Source organism: Castor canadensis, chromosome 13 (genome assembly GCF_047511655.1).
Source record: "Castor canadensis chromosome 13, mCasCan1.hap1v2, whole genome shotgun sequence".
Taxonomy (NCBI): Eukaryota; Metazoa; Chordata; class Mammalia; order Rodentia; family Castoridae; genus Castor; species Castor canadensis.
In genome coordinates, this window is record NC_133398.1 from 20,947,288 (window position 1) to 20,971,150 (window position 23,863).

Sequence of the window (23,863 nt, forward strand, 5' to 3'; positions counted from 1 at the left end):
AAGATTTGTCCACAAGGGCCTGTGTCCTGCCATGGCCACAATCAGTGGTAGCTGAGTGGCAACTGCACTCAGCTCAACGGGAGAGGGGCTTCTTCCCATCCTACTGCGCACGGGTCTGTGACTACCCCATGTGCCCGGTGGGACCCAGAACACATAGTGCCAAGAGTGCTACATGTGCTGCCAAGCCTATGAGAGCACTGTGGAGGATGTTCCCTCTCCCCTCTGCCGTCTACAGACCCTGGCCAGCTCCTCTGCATCCTCCATGTTCTCCCAGCTGCCAGCCTCACTTGACACCCCCACTCTTGGGGATGGAGTCCCCACTTACCACACTATTGCAAGGATTCATTCACACCTGCTTAGAGATATTTGAGGGCAAGGGTGGCATCCAGCTTGTCTCACCAGTGCCACTCGGAGCATAGATGTTTGTGAATTCCTGTAGTATGAACCATACCAAGAGGAAGGAAGACATGTTGGAAATCATGCCCTTCCCCCCTCACCTCCCCCAAGCAGAATTCCTCTTCCTGGTGATGTTTCCAGAATCACCTGGAATGCTCGTCTACTTGGTGAAGCCAACCTAGAACATTCCTCTAAATAAATTACACTTTCATCACTTACCTTAAAGGCTTAAAAAATAATCAGAACCAACTGAAAATCATGGGAGCTTGGGGTGACTTTGAATCAACATAACTGCCTCTCTTTTCTGGTGAGCAAACAAGAAGGCCTTGATTGCCCTTTCTGAAGTTGCCTGAGCCCTGTCTTGCTGCTACTGAAATGGAGTTTCACAATGGTTCTAAACCAGGTCTTCCAGTTTCCCTGAAAGAACTGTCATTGAACCATGAACAGAATCATTTATGAAATGGCAAATGCAAGGGAGACCTGCCCAATGAGATGGGAAGTGATCATTTTTCTACAGAGAGAGAATGAAGCACAGATTCTTCTTCTACTCTGTAAGGTTGGGGTTTTTTGGGTTTGTTTTGTTTTTTGTTTTTGACAGCACTGGGATCTGAACTCAGGGCTTCACACTTGCTAGGGAAGTGCTCTATCGCTTATGCCACTCCACTAGCCCTTCTGTAAGCTTTTTCTAAGCACCTGCTGCATGCAGGGCCTAGGGACCACAGGTTGAGCACCTAGCCAGGTGACTAGCCACACATACAAAGGACAACACATCATACATAAACAAAGACATTGCATCAAAGCCGGCCTGTGTGCAGTTCTTTTTTTCCATGGCAAAGTAAAGTCTCTCTGAATGCTGGTTCTACCTTCAATGAAGTCATATTAACCAGAAAGACTACAATGGAAGAAAAGAAGAGGAGGACACAGAGGGCTGGGGAGCTAAGATTCAAGAGTAAGAAACCATCTCCCATCCAGCCATTCTTCTATGTGAAATTTATTTTAAAAAAACAGTAATAAAAGGAGAACTGCATAAAAACCCTACCAGCCATCGTCATTTACAGTGGGAGAGTAGGCTCAGGTGTCTCATCATACCCACCCTTCTACAGTCGGCTCAAAAGTCTGCGCCTTCCTCCATCTGTGACACACCCAGGAACTGCAGAAAGAGCAGTTTCCGCTAGTGCTTACTCCATCCCAGACACCGTCCCAGGGTTTGCTGTTTGTGTCCTATTTCCTCTCCCAACAGCACTATCCATAGGAGCTGTTCTCACGGGCCTCTTCCTAAAGAGGAAAGTCATCTTGGGGAGGGTGCACCAGCTGTCCAGCTGCACTTGACATCCCAGGCACTCTAGCTGCCAGGGCCTCACTGTCATTCTACTTTTATTGATCCAGTTTCCACTTGGGTCTCAACAGAAGAGAACAGAATTGGAAAAAGACAGGAGTTTCCAGAGCTACAGAGAGAGGAACCAAGCAAGACACCTAGATATACCCTGATAAAGCTTCCCAGCTCCAATGATAAAGAAGAAATCTTAAATGCCTCCATAAAGAACAAAACCTTAGGAAAAGAAGCCTCTGTCTAGCTAAGTGAAGAGGAAGGGCCAGAAGACAAGAGTGTAGAGGCTACAAGCTTCACAAAGAAGGAGCTCAACCCAGCACTCAACAGCAAAACCAGCCAGCACTCAAGGGTGAGGAAAAACGGTGGCCTCTTCAGGTATACGGAACCTGATGCCACCCAGCACCTTTTCTGAAGAGAACATTAAGGAAATGAACCTGAGAGAGAAGGTACCTGACAGAATTTTAAAAGGGACAATATAAACCAGCAAAACACAGTGAAGTCTGAATGGTGACCAAAGGCTCCGGGCAGCTTGTACAGAATTTCCAAAAACATAATACTTGATTTTTTCTTTAAAGGCTGGAAATAAAGTTCTGTGTTGCATTATCCATGAACAGGACATGAAGGAAGGGCAGGAAAGCCTTCATGCACAGAAAGAGCAAACGTGCTGGTGGGGGAGGGGCATTCTTGAAGAGAACTGCTGCTAATTTATTCTTGCCCAAGTTTAAAAATATTTGTTAAACATTTACACATTAAGTAAGAAATAAGTCTGTGACTTCTAAATCATTGAGAGCAAAGCAGGGAGGGACAGGCAGCAAGGGGAGGGCATGGAAGAATAGAGATGAAGGAAAGGGCAGAATCAAGAACACTTTAGCAATCCCACAAAGATCAGAAAAAAAAAATCATTAAAAGTAAGTCCAAAATAAGGACACAGAAAGAACTTAAACGAGTAATTGCGACATGGATGGTATATAAATTTCCCTGCTAAAAAAAAAAGAGGATATTACAACTTGGGGTGGGGGAGGCAGGCAGGTCCAGACTTAAAACCAAAGACTCAGAAAGGCTCCATAAAGTAGGAGAGACCACCACAACGAAGAGGCTACTGACAACGAAGAGACTACTGATGAAATGGCTGGGAGAGGGCACACCCAACTCTTATATTCACAGCTCCCTGTAAGGCTTATTTGAAAACAAAAACTTGTTTTATTTAAAAACTAGGATTAATAAAACTATACCAAGTAACAGCAATACAAAGCAAAATGGTAACAGACTCTAAAGAAAAAAAAAGATTTGTAAATTTATCAAATATACTATAGTACTATAGTATATTTTACATATTCATAAAACAAATATACAGATCAATTTTTTTAAAAAAACAAGGAAAATATAGGCAATCCATTACAGCAGGAGACTGACTGCAATATACAGCTCAGAACTGGACAGGATAAAAAAAGTGAAGCAACAACCAATTAACCAGTTCGATATATTTTTTACATACTTATAAAACAATACACATCTTTTCAAAAATACATGAACAATTACAAACTGATCATGTGATAGGCCACAAAGAGAGCCTCAATAATTTTTTTTTAATTCGAAGTTACACAGGCCATAGTCTCTGAACACAAAGCAATAAAACTAAAAATTAAGCAAAGGACAGCCACAAAAAAATTAACCACTTGGAACTGTATTCCAAAGGTTATTTAGCATAGTATTTTTTCAAAAGGAATTAAAGTGCATACTCTAAAAGCGAACACTATATAGCAAAACCCACAGATTATCACATCACTCAAAAAAAAGAAAAAAATCAAAATAAATCAATCAAAAGTAGGAAATAAAAATAAGAAACAGAAAACAAAAGAACTGATAATAAAACAGCAAGTTCTTTAAAATTACCAAACAGCCAACTATGCCTTCCCCAATATATCTCGCCAAGAAAATAGAAATTAGAAATATTAAGAAATGAAGATGGCACAACTACAGAATCATAGGGGGAGATGGAGAACGAGGACAGGAAGGCCTTATACTGATATATTTTAAACGTACATGAAGTAGACCACTTTTTAAATGATAAAAATTGCCCAAAATTGAGTCAAGAATAAACCAAAAACTTGAATAATCAGAGGAAAAATCTGACTTATAAAATTACCGGGTATAACCAAATAATTTTATTGACAAACTATACCAAGTCCTCAACAAGCAGATAACTATGTCCCTAAACAACAGTTCAGGAGGTAGAGGGAGCACTCCAATTCTTGCTATAAAGCCAACATAACTGCCACATGAAAACTGGGCAAGAAAAATTTAAGAGGACAGAGAAAAGCATGGATAAATCTTACACAGATACAGATCCAAAACTTCTTAGATAAATGCTAGCAAATAAAATACGGCAGTGAATTACAAAAGTAATACAACTCCCAAAAGTACCATCTCCTGGAGTAGTCTGAGATTTTCTTTTTAAAAAAAAAAATTCAATATAATTCGATAGGAATTTTTTAAAACCTACTTTTTGAAGGGTATGTATCAAAAACTTCCTGCAAGTACATCATAGTACAAAACCAGAGCTACTCCAATTAAAGTTAGGAATACCAAGAATGACCGACATCTCTATCAGACTATTCGACATTATTCTGGAGATCGTGGACAACATGAAAGACTAAAAAAGGAAACAAGAAGTATAAATACTGGAAAGGAAGGGACAGCCTGCCATAATTTACAAATAAAATGACCTACATCAAAAATCCAAGAGGATTAACTCGGAAACTATTTTCAGAATAAAAAAGAATTTGGCAAAGCAACCAGATTCAGAATAAACATTCATAAGTCAGTGGCTTTCCCATACCAACAATAATCGATTAGGAAATACAATGGATAAGGATGCCATTCCTGAGTAACACGAGCCATAAAACACCAAGAAGCAAACCTAGAAAGAAATGTGCATGACTCAGGAGATGACTGCGAAACTTCCCTAAAACATCAAAGACCTCAATGACGAGACCTGTTCCTGCGTGGGAAGACTTAATGTCACACGTGTCACTTCCCTCAAAATGGATAAATTCCACATTATTCCAGGCAAAACCCCAATAGGATTTCTTGGAGACCTTGTGGAGTTGATATAAAGCTCATGGAGAAGAAAAACTTTCTAAGAGTCCCTAGTTACAGATTCTGCACACTTCTTAAAGGATGACACTAAGAATGTGTAATGATTAAAACAGCTGAAAAAATGGTGCAGAATAAAAAGTCCAGAGGCAAACCCATGCATATATGAGAATTTCAAAAAAGGTGAATGTGTCATTTCAAGTGACTAGGAATGGGTCAACTATTTGAGCACTTGTACCATCCCATGAAATGCTTCTCTGAGAAAGCCATGTCACTTTTGGGTACACCAGGGCTGCAGGTGGTGGAGGGAGACTTAACCTGAAGGTAACTGTAAGGAAGAATCAGACAGACCCAAACTGAAGCATACTCTACAAAATAACCAGTCTGAGCTGCTAAGAAATGTCAAGGTCATAAAAGACAATAACTGAGGGAGGGTCTCTTTCAGTCTGAAAGAGACCCAAAAGAGACAGGAAAACAAACTAACATGTGACATTTTCCTATAAAGGCACTGGAACACATGGGGAAATATGAATAAAGTCTGTAGATAGCTAACAATATTCTATCTGGGTTGATTTCCTAATTTTGATCATAATACTGCAGTTATGTGAATGGATGTCCTTGTTTTTAGGAAATACATCCTAAAAAGGTCCCATGCCTGCAACGCTGTCTCAAATTGTTTAGAAGAAGAATTTCCTAGGAGAAGGGCAAAGGGGGTTGGAGAAGAGATACAGAAGTAAATGTGGGAGCTGTTAATATCTGGGGAAGGAGGGAAGACCACAGGAATTCCCTGTGCTACTCTAACAACTTCTCTGTGAGCCTAAATTACATCAAAATCAGCTTTTCAAAAGGAAAGTGTAAGTTGTGAGATTCTTTGGTATAGTTCACTCATAAATAACACTATTTTAATATTTGTCTGAGAATTATAAACACCAAACTTGATTGTTGTTACCTCTAGAGAAAGGGGTCGGGAGGAATAAGGCCAGGAAGGAGGTTTCAACTCTTGCCACAAAGTTTTATTAACTAAAATCAGAAATGATTTAAAAAAAAAATCAACACAGTTTATAAGTAAATAGATAAAGACACCTAGAAAAAATACACAAAAACAAATTCTAGATGGATTAAATAGCTAAACACGAAAAAACACTAAGAACTACTAAATAAATATAGATTTTTAAAAAACAATACTGGAATAAAGAGGTATTTCTAAGCCCCTTCAGAAAACAGAAAATAAAGCAACAACAATTAGTAATCCCTACACTATGCCACCTCTGTTCCAAGTCCTTTACACGTATTACATCAGCTGACCCTTCGTATCCGATGCTAGGGACACGCACATGAGGCTGGGGGTGGACCTGGGGTGCAGAGCGAAGATGCCTTCCAGGCTCCACAGCACACACTACGTCCCATCCTCCTGCGTTGTATGGAGAAGGTCTCCAGCCCCTTGCAACTCCCACACAGAAAACTTCAGCAAAAAATCCCAGAGCTTCCACCCTTGAGAAGATTCCCATTCCATTCTTTCACCAAATGTTTTTTGCTCTGTGAATGAATTACCTCTTTTCACTGGCACCACTGTAGGCACTTCACCTCTTTTATTTGAACTTCACACCTCCATCATGAGGTAGCTTTTGCTGTTCCCACTTTTGAGTTGAGCTAACTGAAGCTTGGATTCTGGGAATGGGATACTGAAGGTTACATGGTTGGACAAATGGCGCTGGGATCTGGGCCCAGGTCTGTCTGCTCTGAGCTTGGTCCTGCACCACTGAGCCACCTCAGAGCCACAAGGGACAAAAAAGCATAAGTGTAATTCATTCAACAAACATGTGGAACAGCCATTATGTGTTAGTCCTGGGGAGACCACTGTGGGTGAGAGATCTGCCTCATCCTCAAAAAGCATGCAGTCCAGAGAGTTAGTCACCCCAATTAGTGATAGAGCCAAATAAGATCGACTAGGGCTAGGGGAAGAAGGGAGGAACAGGGACTTCAGAGGCCCCCACATCCCATTTTTCCAGAAATTACACAGAGGCCCAAAGAAAACTGTTTCTTTAAAGGCCAGCCAGCCAGGAAGTGACAGGTTCAAAAGACATGTTTCCAGCCCCAGTCCCATGAGGTCACAAAGACACATACTAGGTGCAGTGCTAGCTGCTTCCAGGGCCTGGTGGAGAGCAGGCAGTGTTTCCATCCCTGCGAACAGCTCTCATCCCAGTGTGGCTTTGTGGGAAGCTGCTGGGGCATAGCCGTGCCCTCCTCTGGACCCATCCCTGAGTTAGCAGCTCCCGCCTGAGCTCCAAAATGACACATTCACCTTGGCGAGCGCTCCCCTCATTGAACCCACTGTAGCTGGCTTGAAGTCATCTGGGAGACACTAGTGGAGACTCCAAGAGGTCACGGGGAAGCGCTGCCACCCAGGGCCTGGGCCATGCAGCAGCTTCCATCAGGCAAGGCCCTCAAGCCTGTATCAGCCACAGGGGCTCTGGTCAGGGCACTGGCAGTCCCCTCGTCAATGACCAGTCATGGGCCTTGTGACGGTTCATAAAATCAGGCCTGGGGTCTGAGGCTGTTCTGGCCTGCAGTTGGGGAGGGCCAGGCTTGCATGGGATTCTGCGTGTGACTACACCATTCCCAGCCCCATCTCCTCTGCCATGGTGCCTTCCTGGAGCTACCATAGCAAATGAGCTTACGTGGCATAAAGGTTTGTGCAAATGGGATCCCCAACAGGCCCAGCCCCTCTGCTCAGAGCACAGCCAGGCTCAGCCTCACATCCAAGGTCTTCCTTGTGCCACACATCTGGCTGAATCACACCAGCTCAGAGCTCACTTCAACTAGCATGCATCCATTATGTTTTATCAAGTGCCTGAAGACCTGCTTAACTCACAGTCATCCAGGATGCACATGTGACCCAGGTAAGATCCCTTCATAAAGCCTTTGGAGGCCTGCTCCCCTTCCAGCCATCCCATGGGGAGACACGGCTGCATGTCGCTCTCTGAAAACCGGTCTTCCTCCTTAAAGACAGTTCTATTTCAGTCCCATGCTTTCCCATGCTTGCTGGCCACCAAGCATGGGCAGCCCATGGATTTTGTCTATTTCATCCACATAATTAACAGAAGCGGTTGGGACAACTGTTGTCCCCACTTTTCAAAAAGGAAGAGCCTCTTAGCCAATTCCGACAGGGTTGCAGGTCCTGGAAGCTGACCTGCAAATGGGCATCCTCCCCTCTGCCCCTCATCACCTCCAGGGCATTGCTACTCAACCTCCTTCAGAAATGGCAGTGATGCAGAAACACAGGGTCCTGTGTACCCTCCACCAATGGACTTCCTGCCAGCCCTCTGAGGACATGTATCATCTATATACACCATGCACTTGAGTTCTATTCCTGCACACTGTCTTTCCCACCATCAGTACTTCTGTCCTTGATTTTAGTAACAACTCAGACAACTCTCTGGCCACTCACTCTTGAATCTCCTTTCTGCCAGTGGCCTTCCTTTCCCCTCACTTCCCTCCAACTCAAACCACCTAACCCCAGGCCATGCCCTAGACCCTGGCCTTGGCGGGGACCCTACCATGTCATTATCTCAACTTCAAGCATCTGCCCCTAGACTCCCAGGCCCTACTGCCATTCCTGACCCACTGGGTCCTCTGATCTACTACCCCATCACACCTTCCCCTCCTCACCCCTACACTCAGTGCTGTCCATCCCCAGCTGAAGCCAGACCTGTCATGATAACCCCCTGGACTTAATCAGTCTAGTCTCAGCTCTCTAGCCTGTTACTCCCTGGCAAAACCCCAAGTCAACTCCTAGCCTGCCCCACACTGCAGGAACACAACCACAAGAGTGTCTCACTTTAAGCCTGTGACCACAAACCCCCAATGAGCCCTTAGTACAGTCAACCATTTCCCCTTGCTTCCCAGTACTAGATGCACACTTGAGAATCTCGCTTTTCTCCTCAGATCTCAAACAATCTGCTCTCCACTGAGGGCTACTTTCTCTGAGAAAATGAAAGCCACTGGGAGTGAACAACTCATCATCTGCCATCATCTCCATCTTTAAGGAAGAGCTCCAGTCCAGCTTGTCACACCAGCTGAGCTGGATCTTCCCAGCTTGATGTTGAGTCCATGCCTTCTTGCCAACCCAAGGTCACAGTGCAGCCAACTTCCCCTCTCCTGCAACATTGACAGGAGATATCCACAGCTCAGAGATAGGTCCACCAGCACCAAGTCATAGTATCTCCTCCTAACTCCAGTCCCCGCAGTGCAGAACAACTCCAAACTGCTCAACTCCCATGCTTCCATTCCACTCCTAATGAGCCACCCCTGCCACAGCACCCCATGAGCATCCCTGTTCCCAAGGTCACTAGTCACTAGTGCTGCCAAACCCAATAGGCACTGTGTGGTATGCTTAGTGAACATGGTACTCTTGCCTTCCTTCCTCAAGTACACACTTCTTGACTTTGGGGAGACCACCACTCCCAGCTTTCCTCTCCATCCACACTCACTTCCTAGGTGAGCTCTCCAAGGCCACAGTCAAAGGTCCCCTATGTGTCTGTGATTTACCAGTTTCCTGGGCAGCCCTGACACTGCTCGCCTGGGCTCCAGATTCACCTGATGCTGACTCACTGTCACGCTGGGGCAGCTAAGAGGCATCTTCAATGTCACACAAGTGAAGGTTCCTGTGTCCCAGCCCTACACTTCCAGAATCCACTCCTCCAGGTCTTGCCCCATCGAGCACAGATGGAAGCAGTCACCCATTCTCAAGGCAAACTGAGACTGACTGGGTTGGTCAAATCCTCTTTCTTTACCCTCTCTGGCTAGCCCGCTGAGGAGCCTTCTGGTTCTACTGTCACCATTCACCCCACATCTAGTCTCACCATCACCCTTCCACCCCCTTTCTCCTTCAACCAGCATCACCTCACAGGGGCTGCCTCAGTTTCCCAGTCTTCTCCTTCTCCTTCTTTCCCCTCACAGCAGCCAGGGCATTCTTATAAAATGTAGTGGGAGTCTGTCAACATACCACTCAAAATCTTATGAAATCCTCCAACCCTTCTCAGTGGCCTGTAAGACCCTCCATGACCCAGCGGCCTGGCCAATGCACCTGCCCCGTCTTACTTTCTCCAGCTCCACACAGGCCTTTTTATTGTTCCTCCAACACACCCAGCTCATCTCAACCTCAGGTTTTACACTTCCATTCCTTCTCCTAGCAAGCACAACTTTTGCTTCTTTACTTCATTCAAGCCTGTTTTTCAGAGCAACATTTCCTGACTCCCAGTCTCCCATTCCTTGGTCACCTCTATATCCCAACTCTATTCGTTTTTCTCCACTGTGCTTTACATTATCTGGATTGTATTAGTTGCTTAGCTGTTTAATCTCTGGGAGGACAGGTGTCTTGTCTTATCCACATCTGTGTTCTCAATGCCCACATCTTGGCCCCAGCAGGAATCTATAAATACATGTTGGATAAACGAACTCACAATTGAATGAAGCAATCAGTACACTCGATAGCCTCCCACCAGCCTGGGGAGAGAACAGCACTGCCCGACAGAAATTTAAAGTAAGGCACAATGAGATTTAGACCTTCTCACAGCTACATTTTAAAGAGCAAAAAGGAAACCATAAAGTTAATTTTAGTAATAAATTCTTATTTAACCTAATGTATCCAAAATGGTATTTCAACAGAGTACAACATTGAAAGAATTATTAATGAGATGTTTTAGACTCTTGAGTATGCAGTCTTTGGAATATGGCATGTATTTTATACTTACAGCACATCTCAATCTGGACTCAAGTTCAGGGGCTCAGCAGGCACTTGTGGCTAGACCCTACAGTGTCTAGCCACATACACCTAAACCTGTCCCTGACACCTCACAGCTCTCAGGATGAAGCTCCAGCCCTCAGCCATCCATCTAAAGCTCTCTGTCCTGGTGTATAACCTTCTGTTCCATGCCACCAGCTCCAGGATCTGGGTGACAGGGACAGCCGGACTCCTCTGTGCAGGACACACAGCATGTGCTCAATGAATACTGATGAAGTACTGAGGAGGACTCACTCCCAATGAGGCCACTCATTGCCCTCTTCGCTCACCCCAACTCTATAAGCACCCGGTCCTTCCTCACCACACCATTTGCAAAACACAGCAGCAGCCAACTCACTCTACAACCTTCCCTAATCCTTCTAAATCCTTCTTGAACTCTATTCTAAGACAGTAAAAGTCCCTATAAATTCCAAATTTTCCCAGGATGCTAGGGGAGGAGAAGGGGGAATAATTAACATACAATTCAACATAAAATACCCACATGTGCTTATCTGGCTTTTACTTCTCTTCCTGCCCCAAACAAAACTAAAATTCAGGTAACAGAAATCATTTTATGGAAAAACTTGCCTTGTCGGATCATCACAGTCCCAAGCTCAGAAAAGAGCAGTTCAATACAAACCCCAGAGGCACTGCCAGCCACCTCTGTTGCCTTCCGGGCATCGCCACTGTTACAAGATCTGAGCCAGGGATCAGAGCCCATTTGCTCATTGGCACCTCTGCTCGTCAGACTCTGATGGATGGAAATGTGGGCTCATTACCACGCTCACTCCCCATCATTCAACGAATCTCCATGAGCACTTCCACCCCTAGGCAGTGTGCCGCATGCGAGACACAGCCTCAGAAGGCAGAAGTTACGCCTGAGTATGTTTGTCTAAAATGGCAATAATACTCATTCAAAGATCAACTTGCACCTTTTGAACACATTTTTAAAGAATAAGAGACCCCAGAACCACTGTGAAGTTCACTATGAGGTTCAATGCATGTTCAGATTTTAAAAACTTCAAAAGGAATTCAAGTTGTAGAATTGGGATTATGATTTTAACTATAATTTTAAATATGTAAATGTAACATGATACTTTCATGACTAATCAAACACACTTGCTCCTAAAGTGACTTAAGGGACATCATATCTAAGAAGACAAGCAAAAGATAACCCTGACACATATTTCAGCCCCATTTCAGTTTTCCAGGAGGAAGGCAAGTTCTATAATCAGAACCAACAGAGAAATGCGACACTCATGTCCCCTGCCTGTAAGGATGAATGAATGAAGTCCACTGGTGGATCACACACGGGGAGGCCCTCCTCCCCCCAGAACATAGGCCAGGACTGATATCAGAGGAAATGCTTTTATAAAACATAGTCACCATGGAAAACACACCCAAGATAAGCACCTTGACTTACTAGCTACTCATACAATGCCAGCTGACTACTACTTCCACTGTTCCTATTAGGAGGTTATTTTAAAACTATTTAAAAGCAACAAGACAAGGCTGGTATCCCCTATCTCTAGTGAGGCATCAACTCAGGGTCGATATGCTCACAATAATACAGAGTGCTAGAAAGCTTCCACCCTGTCCCCACTGTAGAGCTGGGAAAACAGAGGTTGGATCTGAACTCAGGACTCCCAGCCCAACCAGTCCACCCATCATCTGTCCTTCACAAGGGGCAGGGATGCTAAGCAAACCAGATTTATTTGTCTGGCTACATCAGGCAGGGCCAAGAGGGAAGGAGGAGGAGTAGGTATTGTTACATGCCCACACCCTAGCTGTGTCTCTGTCTCCCCACTAGGTTTGGGACCCAAGTCCTCTAGTACAATCATGAGAACAGAGGACACCAAAACCCAGCAGCAGGGACTTCCAATTTATAAAAGGCTTGGAAATCATCATTCTCAGCTCACAACAAGAAAAAAAAAGAGAAAACTAAAAATCAACAGCTTTACTTAGATCTACTGGAGAACTGGGGTCACAGAGTAAATGACCACCCTGAAAACTAACAAGATAGGCAAATGTACAGAAACACTGTTGGATTTTAAATGTCCCCAAAAGGCCTGTACGCTTGGTCAGCAGCCTGTGGCACCACTGGGATGTGGTGGAATCTTGGGTGGGGCCCAGTGGAAGGAAGGTAGGTCACTGGGGTGTGCCCTCAAAGGGGACCTGGTACCCCCAAGTCCCTTCTTCTATCTCTCTGCTTCCTGGCTGCCACGGAGTGAGCAGCTTTGCTCCACCACATGCTCTCTACCACAATATCCTGCCTCGCTGCAGGCCCAAAGACAACAAAGCCAACAGACATGGACTGAAACTGACTCAAAACAAACCTTTCCTCCTTTAAAGTTGATCTGCTCAGGTATTTTCATCACAGCAATGGAAAGATAACACAACAGTTTACAAGGAGTTAGGGCTGGAGCTAGGTACTAGTCAGAGCTCATTACAAGTTATTGCTAACTGCTGGGGACAAAGTGTGGACTAGCTGGAGAGTTAAAACTCCAGGGGGTCCAGTCCTAGGGGAGCCACCACACTTCACAGGCCTTTACCTCCAGTAGCCTAAGCAGGTTCTTCAGTGAGGTGGTGGAGGGTAACAATTTAACACACACACAAGTAGCACAGGGAGATCTGTTCTCCAGAACAAAGGCTGTGCTCAAGTGAAACTCTTTCAGCATGGTCCTCTCTGGTCAGGGGGAAGGGCAACTGGGCAACTCCAGCCTCTCTACCAAGCTTGCCTGTCTTAACTTATGCTTGTGAAGTCATAAACAAAACAAACAAAAATCTGAGATTAATTCATAAGAGTATAGCTCATTCTCTTCCCCAATACTGTACCACCAGAGACAGCTGCAAGACAGAAGGAGTTTTTAGGGAACCCCAGAGAAAATAACAAAAAATTTTAAATGGAAAATCAAAGTTTCTAACACCTACAACAAACATTAATCAATATACAGCCCAATTCCTAGACACCTACTTAAGTCTTCTTACTCATGTCTGACTCTAAACAACCAAAATTACACAGCATTCTAAAAGGCAAGAAAAGAGAAACAGCAGGCATCAGATCCAGGCTCAGATATGACAGGTTTTGGAAAAGTAACAGGTAATCTTAAACAACTAAGATTAAAATGTTAAGGGCTCTAATGGAAAAATGAGACAACATGCAAGAACAGATGGTTAACAAAAGCAAAGAGACAGAAACTCTACAAAAGAATAATCAAAAAATGCAACAAAGCAAATATGTAGCCACAGAAATACAGAGTGCCTCTTGTGATGTGCCCCCTCGGTGACCGAGCACAGCTGAGGAAAACAACAAGAGTTGGGAGATACCTCAGTAGAAACTATCCACACTGAAATGCAGACAGAAAATGATGATAATATTTTTTTTTTTTTGGTGGTACTGAGGTTTGAACTCAGGGCCTCATGCTTGCTAGGCAGGCACACTCTATCACTTGAGTCACTCAACCGGCAACAGAAAGAAAATGGGGAAAGAACTTCCAGTTACCACTTCAAAGTGTAAAGAGCATGGAAGTCATCACTCTAGGTCTGAAACTCAACAACTTCTTAGCTCTAACAGAGATTTAAGGTCACAGAGCAAACCACTACCCCCAAGAAGCAGGGAGACAGGCAAACAAAGCAAGTCACAGCTTACCATGCCCGGAAGCTGCACTGGGAGCAGAGGCCCGGGAAAGCTGGAGGTCCAGCCCAAAACTCAACCCTTGGAGAGCTTTTCCTCACCAGCTTCTCTGGGTTAACAGAGAATCAGCTCCTGTTCCAGAGGTAGATGAAAAGTTACAGTTTTGCCATACCTCAGAACATTCTGTTTCATTCATGTAAGGCATACCTTCAAGAGAAACTGTTTGCCACAATCTGTCAAAATGGGCTTTGACCCGGGGGAAGGGATCTGTCCATACCCAGCACCCCTGGACTTCAACATGGGAGATGGGAAATGCCCACTTCTGCCTTCCAGGGGCACCTAAGGTGGTGGGGAATCTGATACACACTTGTGAAGGCCATAGCCAGGGTACAGGCCCACTGAGGGCTGAGAACTCATCAGAAGATTCTAGAACACATCCCCTCCCCAGACCCAAGAATATCAATCCTGCTTCCCTCTAATAAACAGCATCACGCTGCAAAGAACTGCCCAGTTCAGACACTAAGGAGTCTCTAAGGAAACCCAAAGACAACAGAGACACAAAAACAAGGCCATCAGCAGAAATCTTAGTTTCTGACACCTACAAACAGCCAGTGGTGAACACTGCCCACCTCCTCAGCAGCTAAGTATAAAACCGCACACTGTAGGCCCATTTGCTTCAGTTCCTTTAACCTCAGCCATCACATGCAGCTTTCAACCTCACACCAAAATGCTGATTACCTCAGTACCTATTACCAGATACACATTGTATCCAGCATTCCAAACAGAATAAATAATAGGCACGCTAAAAGGCAAAAAATGGACCCAGGAGACACAGCAAGCATCAGAACCAGACTCAGTTATGACATAAATTTGGGAAATAACTATGATTAATAATGCTAAGTGAGCTAATGGAAAAGGTGGACACCATGAAGGAAGAGATGGTAATGTCAGCAGAGAAATGGAAACTCTAAGACAGAATCAAAAGAAAATGCTAAAATTATAGACTTCCCATATAAAAAAGCAAGGAGGTCAAAGAATGTAAAATAGCAGAGAATACCCAAGAACTGTAGAACAATTTTTAAAAGTATAATATAATATACATGCATACCAAAAGGAAACAAGAGAAGAGGAACAGAAAAATATTTTAAGTAAAAATTGCTAAAAATTTTTGAAAATTAATGACAGCAAGCCACAGATCCAGGAAGCTCAGAGAGCACCAAGCAGGATAAAAACTTCTTCACATCACATTCCAACTGCAAAAAACTGAAGACAAAGAGAAAACTTGAAAGAAACAGGAGAGGAAGTAATTTACCTATGTGAAAAACATGGCTAAAAAATTAAACTGGACTTCCAGAAACACACAGGCAAAAAGATAGTCAAGTGATATACTGAAAATGTTAAAAGAAATAAATTACCAATCTAGAACTGTGAAACAGGAAAATTATACTTCAAAAGAGAGGCTGAAGTAGGCATTAGGCCCGTAGCACTAAAAAAAGAAAAGGAAAAAGTGAAGGATAAAGACAAACAAAATTGGAGGGAATTTGTTGCCAGAAGAGCTACCTTGCAAGAAATATTACAGGAAGTTCTTCAGATCAGGAAAATAATACAGATCAAAAGCTAAGATACACATAAAGAAAAGGAACGTGCTGATAGAGAAGTAATCAATGAATACACAATCATTTATTTTCTTATCTTAATTGACCTAACAGATAACAGGTCGTTCAAAATAACAGCATCAACTATCAATTGGATTTATAGCTTATGGACAAGTGAAATGAATGACAGCACTATTATAAGGGACAGGAAGGAAAACTGGAACTAGAGATGGTCCCTGAACTATGATGGTTCAACTTAATAAATTTTTTACTTTTTGATGGTTCATGGGGGTATAAGATGCATTTTGCCTTGATGGTACTTTAGGCTTAGAAGAGCTTATGGAGACTAAATCCCCACCTGAAGTCAATTACTAAAAAAATTTTTAAGACTTGATACTCTTAAGAGAGGGAAGAAAATGGTCAGTAAAAGCCAGAGGAGCAAAAAAAAAAAAAAAAGGAAAGTAGAAGACAAAAGTAACAAAGATTATAGGCAACAAATAGAAAACTATTTAAAGTATGGTAGATCTTAATATAACTACATTATAATTACTATAAGTATGAATGGTCTAAATACACAAAAGATAGAGACAGAATAAAAAACAAGATAAAACTATATGTTGTCTACAAGAAACCCACCATAAAATAAAGATACGGATATATCTGAATTAAAAGTAAAAGTATGGGGGAAAATATACAATGCCAATTAATTAAAAGATACCAATTTCAGACAAAGCAGAAGTCAGAGGAGAGCAAGGAAAACTGAGAGATGAAGGGTGCATTACACAATGATAAGGGAGTCAATATGTCAAGACGCAACAATGCTTAATGTGCATGTACCTAGCAACATAGCATCAAAGTATGTGAGGCAAAAATGCATAGCACTGAAAGGTAAAATAGATAAATTCACCATTAATATTCTCTATCAATAACTGACAGGCCCAGCAAGCAGAAAATCAGTACAGATAAAGTTAAACTAAGCAGCACCATCAATCAACTGTATCTAATTGACATTTATAGACTACTTCATCCAAGAACAGCACAATACACACTCTTCTTAAGCCCATTTGGTACATTTTCCATAAACACACATTAACAAGAGTAAAAGAGTAGAAACCAGAGCATAAAATATGTTCAGGACACGACAAAATTAAACTAGAAATAAGTAACAGAAAGATTGATGGAAAATTCTAAAATATTTGGAGATTAAATAACACACTTCTAAATGGCACATGGGTCAAAGTAAAAATCTCAAAAGAAAATGCAAAACATTATGAACTAAGTGAAAATGAAAATACAATTATTACTATTTGTGGGAAGTAGCAATTGTAGGGTTAGAAGGAATTTTCTCATCTATGAGAAAGAAAGATCTGAAATACATCACCTAAGCACCCACTTTGGTAATTATAGACAGAAGAGCATCAGATGGGAGAGAAATCATAAAAACTACAGCAGAAATTAATGAAATCAGAAATAGGAAAAGAATAAAAAAACTAATGAAACAAAATGTTAGTTGTTTGAAAAAGTCAACAAAATTTCCAAGCCTCTAACCAGGCTAGCCCAAGGTGAAAACAAAAAAGACACAAATCACATTAGAAACAGAAGAGGGGCCATCACTACTGACACCATAGACTTTGGAGGACAATAAAGGGATATTACAAACAATTCTTTACCTACAAATTTGATAACTTAGATTAAATGGGCTAATTCCTTGAAAGACACTATCCACCAAACTCACACAAAGAGAACATCACTTAAATCTGCTATACAAATAGAAGAAATTGAGTATGACTGCATATATTCCATAATTAACAACCTTTCAAAAGAGAAACCACCAGACCAGTGGTAAAAAATCTACCAAATACCTAAGGACAAAATAACACCAATTCCTCACAATACAAGAAGCTCTTCCTAACTCGTTCTATGAGACCAGCATTACTCTAGTACCAAAACAAGATAAAACAATACAAGAAAAGAAACCTGAACTGGAGCTGGGCTCAAGCAGTAGAGCACCTGCTTTGCAAGCATGAAGCCCAGAGTTCAAACCCCAGGTCCACCAAAAAAAAAGAGAAAAACTACAGATCAAAATACCTCTTTTGAACACAGAAACATAAATTATCAATAAAGTGTTAGAAAATTAAATCCAAAAATATAACAAAAACAGATGGAATTTACTGCAGATGTGCAAAGGTTGCTTCAACACTTGAAAATCAATTAGTGTAATCCATCATATCAAGAAGCTAAAAAAGAAAAATCACATTATTGATATGATCAATAATATCCAACACCCATCCATGATTTAAAAAAGAAAAAAAAACTTTTTCAGCAAACTAGGAAAAGAGAACTCCTTCAACTTGATAAAGAGTATCTACAAAAACCCTACAGCTAACATCATACTCAATGGAAAAAAACTAAATGCCTTTCCCTTAAGACAGGAATAAGACAAGAATGCTCTCTAGCACCACTCCTATTCTACATTCTAGTAGAAGTTCTAATTAATGCAATAAGACAAGAAAAGGAAATAAAAGGTGTACGGACTGAGAAGGAAGAAATACAACTGATTTTCTGCAGAGATGACCTGAATATCTATGTAGAAAATCCACTCCCTCCAAAAAAAATCAACAACAACAAAAAAAACTGGAATAAATGATCACAAGAAGGTTGCAAGATAAAAGGTTAATACACAAAAGTCAATTGCTTTCATATACACCAATAACAAAGAATTGGAACTTGAAACTAAAACCCAGCAACACTTTTGTTAGCACCAAAAAAAATGAGATATAAATAAAAACATCTACTAAATATGTACAGGATATATGAGAAAATGATAAAATCTAGATGAAAGAAATCAAAGCAGATTTAAATTAAGGGAGAGATAAGTCCATGCTCATGGAAGGAAGACTCCAACTTATTAAGATGTCAGTTCTTCCCAACTTTATGTACAGATTCAAAACAATCTTAATCAAAAGTCCAGCTAGTTTTTTGCTGCTACCAACAAACTGATTCTAAAGTACACATGGAAAGGGAAAAGACCTAGAACAGCCAACACAAAGTTGGAGGACTGATTGTTACTATCCAACTTTAAGACTTACTAGAGAGCTACAGTACAAGATAGTGTAATACTGGCCAAAGTAAAAATAAGATCAATGGAACAGAAGAGAAAACTCAAAAACAGATCACACAACTGACCAGATCAAGTGATCTTTGACAAAGGAGTAAAGGCAATTCAAGGGGGAAAGGATAGTCTTTTCAACAAATGATACTTGAACGAATGGATATCCATATGGAAAAACAAACAAACAAAAAAACTCTCAGGCCTGCCCCTTTATACCAATTACAGCCACTTTCTTTGGACAGTATGAGCTTGCCCCCTGGACAGCTGACCACTGCTCCACCCCACGCACCACCCAATTGTGCATTTTGTGCTGACCACTCTTGAGTGAGATCAAAATTATCAGGGTCCATGGCAATCTGCATTATCATCTCAGGCCTTTCCTCAGTCACATCTCTGTTCCAATGTCTTCTCTCCTTTTCATCACATAAACTGTTTCCTGAAGAGACTGTGCATATATTTTTGGCCTAATTTATCCCCAGCACTATATACATACATACATACATATGTGGTGTGTGTGTGTATCACTCAATAAATACTTCCTGGATAAACAGCTTTTAGGTTAGGAACATGTCATATGTATGTTGACATATACATCAAAATCTCAATATATAGGGCAGGGATGTGGCTCTTTATGTAGACAGTAGTCAACAAAAGGACTTGAGATACTTGAAGTACAGGAAAATTTTCAGGATGGTATAAAGTTCAGAAAGTCCCATGTCCCTGAATTCTTCCCTTCCTCTCATGGGTCAGTCCAGGGGTCATTTCCAAGCTTGGCATATCTAAGGAGTGTCTCCTCCAAATGTGGGTGTTTTGTGACTCTGGAAAACCAGACTGGGTTTTTGCTGGGCCACACCCAGGAAGGAGCCTTCAGCCAAGTGGATAGAGAGGGAATACCCTCAGCCTGACGGGGGAAGGCTAGAGCAACTCCTAGTTTCTGACCTTGGGAAAAACCCTTCCACCCCATGAAACTCAACAATATCAGAACAATAGCCCCCACTCACAAACACTTTTATGGGGTCCAGCCTCCTGTGTGCTCTGCACTCATGCATCCTGAAGCCCAGGGCAGAATCTAGGTGCACAACACCGACCCGATTTCACAGATGAGGAAACAGACTAGAGAGAAGAGACAATTAGCCTATAGTCACCCAGCTATTAAAAAGAAAAAACAGTCTGCTGGGTATCAAGGGGGTCGGGGGGAGAGGAAGGAGGCAGGGTGGGTGGTAAGGGAGGGAGTGGGGGCAGGGGGGAGAAATGACCCAAGCATTGTATGCACGTATGAATAAAACAATAAATAAAAATTTAAAAGTTAAAAAAAAAAAGAAACAGTACTCAGGATTCCAACCTTGGTCTGACAGATGCCAAAGCTTCACAATAAATTAGTACATATATTCAAGTAACTTAAAACAAGCAAAGGTATGGAGAGTGTTATCTGTACCAGGTCCTGAGAGTTACTGGGCCTGGATCACCAATGGTGCCCCTATCCACAGTGGACAGTGTGGAGTGTGACATCAGTCACACAACTCCACACAGCTGACTTTCACCGGTGAGGTGGGCTGTCCAGGTAGTGTCTCGCCCTCAGTCAGGTGAGACACAAATAGATGGCTAAGCAAAATGACAATGAGCCACACAGCAGATGGAAGAAATCTCCAAGTTTCAATCCTATGAATACCACCCCAAAGTGGCATTGATATGGCCCTTTCTGCATGTCAGTCATGATGCTTAGCACTTTCAGTCTCCTGACTCACTGAATTCTCACAATCTCTGACACAAACTCGCTTATGCCCACTTCCCAGGCAGGCAAACTCGAGACTCTGAAAGTAAGTAAAAACTCAAGATTAACTTCTCTCTTACCGTAGCTTCTTTATCCCCACCACTGCAGCCCCCTGCAGGCCCCTCTCCACCTTAAGTCATGCCTGAAGTACCCCTAGCTTCTCCAGAGTGCCACACTAACAGCTTATCTTGAGGTAAACATCTCAGAGACCATGAAGGTGGCTTCTATCTCTCCAAGGCTGCTGGCTAAGTGAAACCCACCAGAAACACAGGGGTAACAATGGTGTAAGGGAGGATGAACTCATGAGCCTTTCCCAGCAGCAATTCCCCAGCCTGTATCCAGGAGCTGCAAAGCCAAAGCTCTCCTCACTCCTTTACTACAACCAGGCATCAGGCCCATGCAGCCTAGTGTGGTCCCGCCCTGGTGAGGCCACAACACCCTCAGCTACAAGGATCATGACCAGAAGGAGGTACTGGGTGGTACGCAGCCTTCGTACCAGCTCTGTCATGGACTGATGGGCATTTTAACAAATGTCAGGATTTCCACACCCCTTAGCATTCTGGAGAGCTGACTACTTCCCTTTTCCTGGCCGTCAGTTTCTCCATCTATAAAGTGGGGCCAACCATCCTTGCCTGGCCTGCTTCCCAGGGCCACTGTACAGAATCAGTGAGAACACAGACATTTGCTCTTCAAACCTGAGTGTCTGGATGGAATCAGTATTGGGGTGGTCACCTCTTCATGGAAAAGATGCCACTTCACACAGGGCCAGCACCACTCTCAAAAGACCCAGCAACTGCCAGCCAGGAGCCAGCCAGGCCTTTCGACTATGAAATGGCCACAACTCGCCAAGTATGCTCCTGGCATCAAAGTCTGCCAACAGGGCAGCCAAAAAGCCTGCCAGCCAGTTTCATCAGGAACACACATATACACACACTTCAACTCATAAATAAAAATCTGATTATCACAGGTTTTTCCAAGGCCAATGTGACTGAGTTTTAATCTTTTATAAAGAAAAACTCATAAAATATTCAAGTGAGGCCTATATGTCTCAGAAGACTAAAAGTGGCTCTAGGCAACCCCTAGCAATACACACTGATGGGGGCACCAGGACCTGTGCCACCAACCACCAGAGCAGCATGCCCACCACAGCTGCTGTTCAACCACGCCATTAGCAGGGAGCCGGCCAGCCAGTCTGCTCCCCTTGGCTGCTCTCCATACTCTTGGCTCTTCCTGCTCTAGGAGATCAGGGATGCCCCAGGCTTCTTTACAGACTCTGCTACACAAGGGACCCAGCAGGAGGAAGCCAGGAGAAGGCCACTCCCCTTGCAAATGGCTAATCAGGCCAAGCAGTGATGCTGGCAAGAGTAGGAACCACATGAAGCTAGCCACTGACTCTTCCTTTTCAGATTCATTCACTTAATATGTGCACCCAGGAATTATTCTCTGTGAGCTTAGCCTGGGTCGGGTACCATGGGCACCAGAACACAACAATGAGCTACAGAGACAAAAACCCTTGTTTCGCTTTGTGGAGTAGGGGCCAATTCTACAGGTGTGGTGCAAGATTAGTTGGGAACATTCCCAAAGACCTAGAAATATATCACAGAATGATAGGGACTCATCCAAGAGACAGAGAAATCTGCATGAAGGGCTATCACCAGGCAAATCTGGAATAATTTAAGCCAGAGCAAAAATAATGGTAATGATGGATTATGATAACCTCTAAACTGACGTGAAGGAATAAGTGAATAAATAAATAATGGGGAAAAGGGAGAGCACTTCCTACAGCAGAATTCCAATTCATAAACGGAGAGGGAATGGTGCAAATAGGAAATGGCTATTTGGCAAAAATCATCCTTCCTGGCTGCAGGCAAGAATCAACAAGAGATGCTAAAATGAGAGGACAAAAAAGTAACAAGATACTGGCACAGTTTCAAAATAGCTTTCCACAAAATACTTACTAATACACAGAGTAAAAGAGTAATTTTTCTCCAAGTCAGCAGGTACCTTAACCAAGGTTGGAAGTGAACATCACCAGCAGTTAAGTCCTCCACATCTGTACCATTATGTGATGCTCAGAGGAGGGCACAGCATCACAAATGGGGGCTCTGACAGAAATTCATAGCCATCCCCTAAACATCAACAAGCCCAAGAGGGCCATTCTATTAGGTAGAGATTCTGGTGGGGATTCTTTAAAGGCGTCAAGGGCATAAGATTCAAGGAAGGGCCAAGGATCTGCCCCAGACTGGTGGAGGCTAAGGAGACAGACAACTAAATAAAAATGGGATCCTGGACCAGGTCCCAGGCCAGAAATAAGTCTTCAGTAGGGCCCTGGGTGAAATCTGAACATGGTACGTAGATCAGTTAATTGTACTGTTTTACAGAGCAAGCATCCCAAACCCAAAAACCAGAACTGCAAAATGTTCTGAAATTCAGAACTTGTACGTATACATAATGTATGTCTGTGTGTATGTGTGAGAGAGAGTGAGAGAGAGAGAGAGAGAGAGAGAGAGAGAGAGAGAGAGAGAGAGAGAGAGAATATGAATGAGAACTATTCAGCCATTAAATCTTAAATTTTGGATGCTGACACATCTTGGATTTCTGATTTTCAGATTAGGGAGGTTCAATCTGTAAAGTCTATGTGAATATTCCAAAATCTGAGAAAGTATGAAATCTAAAATATTTCTAGTCCCAAGCATTTCAGATAAGGACTACTCAATCTATAATTTAATTTCCTGGGTTAATGATGATTTTCTAACATTACACTATGATTATCTGAGTTGTAAACATTTGAGGAAGCTGGGTGAGAGTGTGAAGAAATTCTTGGTATGTTTGCAAGGTTTATGAGTCTGAAGTTCTTTTAAGATGAAAAGTTAAAGAACGATTTTTAAGCCTTGTCCTCACAAAACTTACATGGCCGAGAGGTTGGGAAGGCAGGGAAGTATATCAATTTTTTTAAAGAACAATGGATCCAAAAAAGGACAGGGGAAGGGTGTAAGGTGAACTGCACTTAAGAAAAGGCTTGCTGAGAAGGACATATCCAGGTGACGGAAGGAACCAAGAAAAAAAACTGGACAGAGGAACAGCAAGTGCAAAGGCCCTGAGGTTAAAGTGCCTGCTGTAACAGAGAAAAGGCAAGGCCAGATTGAG

General features: G+C 42.7%; 1 protein-coding gene across 22 annotated transcripts in view; it reads right to left on the reverse strand.

The window, feature by feature from the left end:
* The window catches only part of Znf618 (zinc finger protein 618), a 165,465-nt gene that overhangs the window by 103,762 nt on the left and 37,840 nt on the right, over nt 1-23,863 (reverse strand). The window contains exon 1 of one of the 22 annotated variants that reach the window (XM_074051198.1): nt 14,254-15,319. The exons of the other annotated variants lie outside the window; for them this stretch is intronic. Within the exon in view, the coding sequence (XP_073907299.1) occupies nt 14,254-14,256 (3 nt within the window). The 5' untranslated portion in view covers nt 14,257-15,319. Of the gene's footprint in view, nt 1-14,253; nt 15,320-23,863 lie in introns of those variants that run through there. 22 annotated transcript variants of the gene reach the window in all.